This window comes from Gastrolobium bilobum, unplaced genomic scaffold (assembly GCF_033153095.1).
Source record: "Gastrolobium bilobum isolate Gb01-03AN ecotype WA unplaced genomic scaffold, APGP_CSIRO_Gbil_v1 utg3981, whole genome shotgun sequence".
In the NCBI taxonomy this organism is placed as follows: domain Eukaryota; kingdom Viridiplantae; phylum Streptophyta; class Magnoliopsida; order Fabales; family Fabaceae; genus Gastrolobium; species Gastrolobium bilobum.
The window spans coordinates 261,653-270,821 of NW_026898638.1; the positions used below are offsets into that span (position 1 = coordinate 261,653).

The 9,169-nt window shown below is 36.8% G+C and overlaps 2 protein-coding genes across 2 annotated transcripts; one reads left to right on the top strand and one right to left on the bottom strand.

Annotated features, from left to right (window-relative positions):
- Positions 1 to 583: 583 nt before the first annotated feature.
- On the top strand, positions 584 to 3,759 carry LOC133317926 (probable protein phosphatase 2C 65). The gene is made up of 6 exons (XM_061519826.1): positions 584 to 876; positions 1,843 to 2,011; positions 2,378 to 2,704; positions 2,819 to 2,936; positions 3,031 to 3,254; positions 3,544 to 3,759. The coding sequence occupies exons 1-6, from the start codon at positions 584 to 586 to the stop codon at positions 3,757 to 3,759; spliced, it is 1,347 nt and encodes a 448-aa protein (XP_061375810.1).
- A 1,984-nt stretch (positions 3,760 to 5,743) lies between these two features.
- On the bottom strand, positions 5,744 to 8,235 carry LOC133317948 (patellin-6-like). The gene is made up of 4 exons (XM_061519853.1): positions 7,357 to 8,235; positions 7,064 to 7,188; positions 6,589 to 6,730; positions 5,744 to 6,382 (listed from the first exon to the last, which is right to left on the bottom strand). The coding sequence occupies exons 1-4, from the start codon at positions 8,125 to 8,127 to the stop codon at positions 6,110 to 6,112; spliced, it is 1,311 nt and encodes a 436-aa protein (XP_061375837.1). The 5' UTR covers positions 8,128 to 8,235; the 3' UTR covers positions 5,744 to 6,109.
- Positions 8,236 to 9,169: the final 934 nt, after the last annotated feature.

Genomic DNA, 9,169 nt, shown 5'->3' on the forward strand with positions numbered 1-9,169 from the left:
TTGAACCGAACCTCTAGAACTACCTGCTTATGTTGCGTACCGACACATTCTCTAGGGTAGACCTTGCAGTCGACACAAGAATTTCTATCTTCTCTTCTAGCTATGAAGAAATCAATTTGACTACAATTTTGGCCACTATGATAAGTGATAAGATGCGACTCCCTTTTCTGGAAAAATGTGTTCGCTAGCATCAAATCGTACGCTAGTGCAATATTCAAGATATCTTCTTCAGTCTCATTTCTCATTCCATAGCCAAAACCTCCATGAATTCTATCAAAACCTCTAGGTGGTGTTTGGTACAGGTTTTTTGAGGGGATGCCCAGTTTTCTTAAAGTGGTATTAAGTGTTGTCCATGTTTGGTAAGAGAGAATACAAAATTTGCCTACCAAACTTAGTTGCCTAGCCTTTTAGCATTATGTGGAAAAAGTGACAAAAAATAGTGTGCAAGATACCCACTCCTCATGTGGTATTTCATGAAAACCGGTTAAATTAGGGATACGGAATGAAGGACTAGACAAATATACCCACTTCTCAAGTTTGTATAAAATATTGCCTTCTTCATCATCATTGAAACTGAAGAGCCATGCTGCACAACAATGCCCTACTTTTTGGTAATAGCAAGATCAGAGCAGATTCAGTTGCCTCGGAATGCCTAGAACCCCTTATATCACTGATGCAGTCTAGTTCTGAGACAACAATAGAATCTGGGATTTTTGCTTTCGAGAGATGGTTGGAAGATGAGCATCAGGCAGAGCTTGCAACAGCCTTTAATGTTGTGGATCTCCTTGTCAAGTACAGAGTTCAGTTCCCCTCTTCAATATTGACGTTCTTGCTAGAAGAGATAGGCAACGATTGCAACAATATTTGTGATCAAGGGTTATTTCTTAAATTGAAGATATTTTTCCATCAATTTTTTACTTACAACCAAACATAGACTCGGTAAATTTAACCAAATTTTTTCGGTAAAATTTCGGTCAACCAAACAACTTTTTTTGAACTTTCCTATCAAACTCATTTTCTCACCAAATTTCTAGTAATTGTATTTCTCTAGTAAAAAAAATTTATCCTCTACCAAACACCCCTACTGCTTTTACCAACATGATCATTCATATCGCCTCCCAAGAAAAACTTCTCTTCTCGTGGTATCCCTCTCAAAACCTCCTCCATGTCTTTCCAAAGTTGATTCATATCATTTGATTGCAACCCAACTTAGGCTGCATATACACTGAATATATTCAAAATTAATTCACCCACTACAAGCCTAATTGAAATAATCCTAAGGATTTTGACGTAACCATAACAAAAATATTAAAGTCAAAAAGACTTTTTTTGTAAGTATAGTGTCTCCCTACTAAATATAGAGTAAATAGAAACTTTTTTTGTCACGTGAGATTTCAATCTAATTTTACCTTCAAAATTAGTATAAGTCAGATTATGAAAATCTTAATCTAGATTAAGACGCATCCAACTCAACTTAATCTCTAAATTAGGTTTACAGCTGTGCACACAAACAAACTTGCAAAGATAAACATCGTTTAAGTTTTATCCAAATTTAAGGTGTCATCATCCTTTTTTATCTCAACGACGCAACCTTTTCCTTGTCACTGTTCTTTTCCGTCAACTCCTTGCATGCATTTTTGGCCAATTTTCCCGCCACCTTCCACTGCCTCTGAATGAATCTGACCCTCTTTAGTCCTTGCGAAAAAAATCCAATTTTTCCTTCACATTCTCGATTGTTTTCTCCAGAAATTTACTGGGTATTCGTTGGAATTTTGTGGGGCCCTCTTTATATTTTGGAAATTGTTGTTGTGCATGTATGTAAAACATGGGAACCTGTTGCAGCTGCCATGTTTCGTTTGTAGACAAGGTGTATGATGTGGAGTGTGAAAGTAACCATGACAATGGTCCTGTATGCGAACATGGTGTGTGGAGAGGATCCTCCAAGCTTGTATCAATGTGCAGCCAAAAGGGTACAAAAGGAGTTAATCAAGATGCGTTGACAGTTTGGGAGGTAGGATTCTTCATGTATATGTTTGTATATTTGGTTTCATTTTCGTTAATTTTGCTGTTTTTTTATAATTATTTGATAAAATTATAACTTTGATTGGTTTTCAAGTTTTCAATCTATTCTTGTGCCGTAAAATCTGTTTTCTCTTCTCAATGGCTCCTTTTTCACAGGTTTTTGCTTCATTATAATTATAATGTTCTCATTACAATGGTTTTATATTTATTTATTTGGTACACTTTACAATTATTTTTAACTTTTTAAGTAATTACTTGGATTAATGCATAATGCTATGGTTTTTATTAAAGTATGATGCTTCTTAATTGATGAAATACATGGCTCTGATTAATGCTCGATATGATACATTTTTAGGACTTTACTGGAGAAAAAGGCATGACCTTTTGTGGTGTGTTTGATGGTCATGGTCCTCTAGGACACAAGTTTGCACAGTATACACGTGACAATCTACCCTCAAAACTCTCTGCAGCAATCAAACTGTCACAACAACAAAAGGTCCTCAAACACTATGATTCTAATGCTACATACACAGGCATTAATGGTGAGGATAACCAAAACATGTCCTTTGCTTCATGGGAGGGAAGCTTTGTGAGGTCCTTCAAGGAAATGGATGAAGACCTTGCTAGAAACATTGACACTAATTATAGTGGTGGAAGCACTGCAGTAACAGTAATTAAACGGGTATAACTAGACATTCACATTCACAATTGCATTACCTTATTGTCAGTGTCAATGTGTCATATGCTTTTGCAAGAAACAATCATAACCACATCCTTTTTCCCTCTAAAATTTCAGGGTGACCAGCTTATAGTTGGCAATTTGGGGGATTCTCGAGCAGTTCTTTGCACAAGAGGGGATGATGACCAGCTCATTCCTGTTCAACTTACTGTTGACTTCACCCCAGATATTCCAAGTAGGACTTACTTAGCACTGATCTCAATTCCACAATCTTTTACAAGCCTATCAAGTCTACCTCTAACTAGCTTTTCTTCTTCAATGTCATGCAGGTGAAGCTTCAAGAATAATTAATTGTGGAGGTAGAGTTTTTGCTGCAGAAGAAGATCCAGGTATAAACAGATTATGGATGCCTGAAGATAATTGCCCAGGATTAGCTATGTCAAGAGCCTTTGGAGATTTTTGCCTCAAAGATTATGGCCTCACCTCAGTTCCTGATGTCTCTTCTAGAAAACTTACCAAGAAGGATGAATTTGTGGTTTTGGCTACTGATGGGGTAAGTATTGTCAACTTTGAATTTTGGATCTTGAATAATCAGTTACAGATTAAGAATTATTAGTTAGTAATAACTGATTGTTGGGTCTTTTTTGACCTTTTTTGACTTTCACTCAATTCTTATATCTCTCAATCCAAATATGTATGAAAATATTTGATCAAATAGTGCAAGAAAGGAAATAACTAGGGCCAATGAGTTCATAGTATTTAGCTTCTACATAAAATGACTTCAAGCATGAACCACCTTTTACATGTATATAGTTAAAGGTCCAAACTTCTCTTTTTTACAGGTATGGGATGTGCTAACAAACAATGAAGTAATAAAATTAGTTGCTTCAGCACCAAATAGATCCATAGCAGCCAAATTATTAGTAAAGCGTGCTACATGGGCTTGGAAAATTAAGTATCCTCGTTTCAAGGTTGATGATATTGCAGTCATATGCTTTTTTCTGAATGATCTACCTGTTTCCACTCACTACCAATCCAATGTAAGTGGGGACAATTAACATCACAGGAAGCACCTGTGTTGCTCTTAATCCAGAAATGTCAAGGAATCCTCATATGATTAACAATCCATAATCATTACTATTATTGTATTGAAACTTACAAAGTCTTCTTTTTCTTCATGTTTTTTTAGTTGACAAAGATTAAAGTAATATAATAAAATGAGTATGATGCGTCAAGAATGGTCGTGATAGCTCAGCTGATAGAGCAGAGGATAATATGGGGCCAAAATAAATGAGGATAATATGGGGCCAAAATAAATGATCTTTTAGCCTCTGTAAGTTAAAAAAAGGAATTTCCTCTTTCATTTTTAGCTAGTGGTCTGGTTGTTTCCCTCTCGACGATGAGGCTTATCCCCCATAGTAGACACTGAAATTATAGATGGAAATAGTATGGTAGCATAGAATCAAAGGAAGAATGGGAAGCTCCTGGAGGGTTATCTAGTGCCAACTCTGAATCACAACTTTCATGGCTTGCTTGGGGTTATGAGTGGATAGCAATCATACCCGTATCTCAAGGGGGTTGAAGTTCAATAACTCCGCCAGAACTACTCAAATCCCACAAAACATAGTTTCAATGGAGATTGGCCTTCTACATGAGGGGTTGAAGATCATGGTTCTGACATAAACACATAAAATAGTAGGCAAAATCAGCATACATCTCAAAAGAAATAGTGGTTGTCACTTCTCAGATCACACCCTGGGGCTACCAAAACATGTAAAGGGGGAAAACAAAATGAAGGGAAACACTGTAAACGTTATTGACCAATCCTTCCCACTATTTTGATTGTCATCAATGATAAGATTCATGTCTCACCACTAGATTTATTCATAATGATGCTTATTCTGAAGGTGGACTAGTAATATAAATTCAAAAAGGCCAAGTACTTGGACTTTTAAATTCTGGTGTGATTACATGTCTACGTTTTTATTTTATCTGCCAAAAATGGGCTCATTTTTTTTTTTTTTTTTTTTGTGGCTTGGGTACCCAAGAGTTCAATGGGGCACCTACTTTTATATCTATTTTCACTTCTTTTTCCATGGACTATGCTCTCTTTCTTCCCTCAATTTATTAAATAGATACCATAAACATTATTCCATGTTTGGAAACCAGGGGTTTAGTAGTGTTGTTGATTTGCAGTAGGTTTGCAAAATAGTCTTCTATTCTTGTGAAATATGTGATTCTTTCTTTGTTTCTAGAGAATTATGAGATGATTATTAATAGATACAATAAATGGCCAATTTTTATATGACAATTTATTCCCCCAATATTCAATTTTCAATGACACCAATGCTGGTTTGAATTAGAGGTGTAAAATTGTCCCAGCAAACAACGATAAATGCAGTCCATGATGAGATTCATGAGAAGACAATGTTTACTAGCCCAATATGCAAAATTACACAGTCCATTCCATAATATCGGAGCCAACTTTATTATAGATATTTACTTTCTACTTTTTAAGCCTTGGCTTTCAGCACTGAGATACAATATTAAAAGGAAGAGCCTACCATATTTTTTTTGTGAAATCTAAATGAGTTTCATTAGATAGGAGGCAAAAAAAGCAAAGGGTAGCAGAGAAGAGAATCATAATTTAAAAAGAAAAGGTAAATGGCTAAATGGTTCACCAAACGAGAACAGACTTCACTCAAAAACATTAGGAAAGTAGGGAAAGAGGCTCCACCATCAAATTTTGACTCCCTGAACACGTTACCAGTTACCACCCGTGAACTCTTCCCGCTTCTTTTTTTTTGGAACTCTCGTCACCAACTTGGTCCATTTATTCATTATCAAATCTATAAATAAAAGCAAACCCACCTTACATTACATGGTCCAGTCAATATCTATCACCCTTCAATTTTCCCTTTTCATTTCTGTGCAACACATCTCAATTCTCAAGTACTTTCCTTTAACCATTCAAACCCAACACAAAAACAGAACTTCCAAATCATAAATTGTAGATTGCGCCTTCATAAAGTGATTCCTCATAGATTGCAACATACATACACAATGCCAAATAGCCAATCTCTCTGTCTCTATCTCAATACCCCACGTGTCCCAAAGGACAATGGCAAAGGTCACATGCTCACAAACGAACAAAAGGACAAAGAGTAGTATGGTATGCTATATAAGCAAACTTAATTGCTTTTCTTCTATACCAAGCAATATACTACCCACCATTTTTCTCTTTTTTTTTTTTTACATTACATTAGTACACTGCTAGTTAATAAATACCTCTATATAAGGCTTTAAACAAGTTCAGAAGCATAAATGAGACCCTCCAAAAAAGTAAAAAGCAGGAGAAAGAAACATCTTGAGCAAAACATTAAAAAGCTCCTAAAAACTAGTGGAGGCTTAATGGCCATCTTTAATGGTGCTGCATTTGCGGACAACATAACGATAAGCAGCAACTTTTTTCCTTCTAGAAGCAGTGTTATCAACAGAGAGTACCATTTTGCCAGATTCTTTTGAAGTGTATGAGTTGTGGATTGCTTCTTCTGAGGCTCCAATCTTCCTCGGCTTCTCAACTGCTATGGTGTAGCTTCCTTCAGCATTTGGGACAAACTCAGCACAGTATTCCAAGTCCCACCCTCCAACCACAATGTCCCATGTAATTGTTGCACCAGCCTAATTCACCCAACAAGAAGTAAATTACCAACTAATCTTCCATGGATATAAAAAACAAAAAGCTTAAATCCTTGGTTCAAGCTTTAAATTGAAAAACAAAAATTCAAAAAAGAAATAATTTGTCTGAAAAGGAAACCATTTGCATGACAAAAGGAGTAATCATAATCTGCATAGGGAATAGTAGATGAAATGGGGTGAATCATCACCTCAATTCCTTCTATTTGTATGTTCACTCTCTCCCCTCCTTTGACTGTGAACTCAGAAGCAGGTTTTGGGGGACCATTCTGCAAATCACTAGGCCGATTCAGTCCTCCATACTGAACAGGAATATCTTCAGGCCTCACAAATCTGAGCATAGAAAACAACTTCTTTCAGAAACCAAACCCAAAATGGAAATAGAAGGAAAGTAGGAATTAAATTTGCTACTACAAAATGAAGGCTAAGGAAATAAAATCCCAAACAACAGTAGAAAGCAGAAAAGGGATCTCAGAGCCACTTTGCAATGTTAATATAGAAAATAAAAAAAATAAAAAATGAGAGGAACAAGGCCAACCAAAATAGTCTACAATAGTGGATTTTTGTGAATTGCATACATAAGGTTAAAATAAAATGACAGAAAAAATACAATTAGGAAGATTCTAGAACAGAATATAGGTTGCTACGATGGAACCATGAACTCACTTGTAGAGTGTCTCTGCGGCATTTCCTTCCTTAGAGATCACAAACTTGCTCTTAGTTCTTTGAGTCAGAAATGGACTGAACATCGAATACAACATGCTGAAGTACCAGGGCACATTGATGAAAATCTGACCCCCCACAAAAGCAAAAGTAATCAAACGAGAAAAGAAAACAGTGAAATTTTTTGTCACATAGATGATATGACATTGAGAACAAGAAAACAACCAACTCAATTTACCAAATCACCCTATCCCTATTTCAAACAAAACAACAAAATCAGAGAAACAGAATAATACCTTGCGAGCCACCATTTCTGGATAGTTGTCTTGGAACAACGAGAGGATCTGGTTAGAAGCCACCCTAAGCTCTCTCTTAGGCATATCCTTGAGGTCAGTGACCTGAATGAGAGAATTGACACCACCAGGCTTAAAATGAAGAAGCTTAATTCCTCTTTCAAGAACTTGAACCCTCCACCTGAGGAACTTCTTCAGCTTCTCTTCATCCCCAAAAATCCTCTCATACATGTCCTTGTCCCTAAACACCCCATAAGCATTGTAGCACACGGGGTGGCCCTCTTTGTCATACCCTTGCATATAAGCTACCACTCCTTCAAGCTCTTTGAACCCCAAGTCTTCCTCAACTACGTTTTCAGCACCAAACTCTTTCCTCCAAGCCAAGCACTTGAGAAGCATGTTAAGAGCATCACCAACCCTGAAGTCCCTGGCTCTCAGAAACTTCAAGAGTATAACATCAGCTCTATCATCTTCACCAAGGAGAGGAACACCCCACATGGAAGCATCAGAAGCAGCACCATCAAAAGAAGCAAGGAGCTTGTCCTTTAGCTCCTGAAGTGCTTTCTTCTCTGAAGACTTGAGAAGGGAGACAAAGTAGTTGTCTTCTCTGAAGGAAGGGGTGCGAAGAGTGGCAGCTTCCATTAGAGTGGTCACGAAGCTTTTCTTGTGAGGCTTTGGGGAAGCTTCTGGAAGGTCTTGAAATGGTGACTTTTGGTTTTGGATGGATATGGCAGGGGATGAGGCAGTTGCAGCAGCAGAAGCAGCATCCATCATCAAAGGTGGGGTTTTTGAGAGAGACCCGGATGGAATCTCTTCTTGAAATGGAAAATGTAGGTTTGCTTGAAGGATTAGAAGCAAATGGGGTGGTGATTCTATGAAAAAGCACAGAGCTTTCTCTTTCTTTCTTTCTTTCTTTCTCTCTCTCTCTCTCTTTCAAATGTGTGTGCGGTTACAGGTATAGGTATAAAGGACAGAGAAAATGGTTAAGAAAGAGACAAGGAAAGAAGAGAGTGGAGAGCAGAGAGAAGAGTGTTTTGTGGCGAGATTCGAGTTTGAAGATGGAGAAACGTGGTTGCTTCTCGTGCTGCTTGTGTTGTTGTATATGAATGAAACGAGGGAGGTGGAACAAAACAACCTAAGTAGTAGCGAAAATTTGAATGTGGTTGAGGAAGTGGTAGAGAGTGAGAGAGAGCACGCGCTGTTTTGGGGGCGGTGTGAATCACTCAAGTGCAATTCTTCACTGTTCAGAGTTCAAACAAGATAGGAGGTGTTCAATTTAAGAGAAACCCCACAGTCTTAATTATAATTGTATTTAATAAATGAACCAAGCCACAGTTTTTAAAAAAATATCAAAGTTTAGAAAATATAATTACTAAAAAGCCTCTTAGTCTTAATTATAATTGTATTTAATAAATGAAACTGTGAGTTTTATTATAAATGTTTTCTTATGATTTAGATTATGTAGTCAATTCATTTAGTGTATCAATATCATGGTTTAAGAAAAATGAGATTATATTCATGTTAGTCATATTGGCAAAAAATTAATTTATTACTTTTTTTTAATAAAAAATTACGAATAAGTAGTCGTTTTGAAATTAATTACGAAAATATAGCAGTTAAACACGCCCCATATGGGCGTGACCGGTTGGAGAGAGACACGCCTAATGTTGGGCGTGTTTCACCAGGTGCTGCCACGTGGCACAAAAGCCAACAGTTTGACCGCAAAACTTTGGAAGTCCATAACTTTTGACTCGGGTATCCGAATTAGGTAAATTTTTTTTTGAATCTACATAACTTTTCGAGATCTACGTAATGA

Excerpts from the sequence above, each read along its gene's own strand:
- LOC133317948 (XM_061519853.1), bottom strand. The coding sequence starts at position 8,127 with ATGATGGATGCTGCTTCTGCTGCTGCAACTGCCTCATCCCCTGCCATA. Across the intron at positions 7,189-7,356 it reads CAGAAATGGTGGCTCGCAAG|ATTTTCATCAATGTGCCCTG; the intron begins GTATTATTCTGT and ends GTGGGGGGTCAG. Across the intron at positions 6,383-6,588 it reads TACAAATAGAAGGAATTGAG|GCTGGTGCAACAATTACATG; the intron begins GTGATGATTCAC and ends TGGGTGAATTAG.
- LOC133317926 (XM_061519826.1), top strand. The coding sequence starts at position 584 with ATGCTGCACAACAATGCCCTACTTTTTGGTAATAGCAAGATCAGAGCA. Across the intron at positions 2,705-2,818 it reads CAGTAACAGTAATTAAACGG|GGTGACCAGCTTATAGTTGG; the intron begins GTATAACTAGAC and ends CTAAAATTTCAG. Across the intron at positions 2,937-3,030 it reads CTTCACCCCAGATATTCCAA|GTGAAGCTTCAAGAATAATT; the intron begins GTAGGACTTACT and ends AATGTCATGCAG.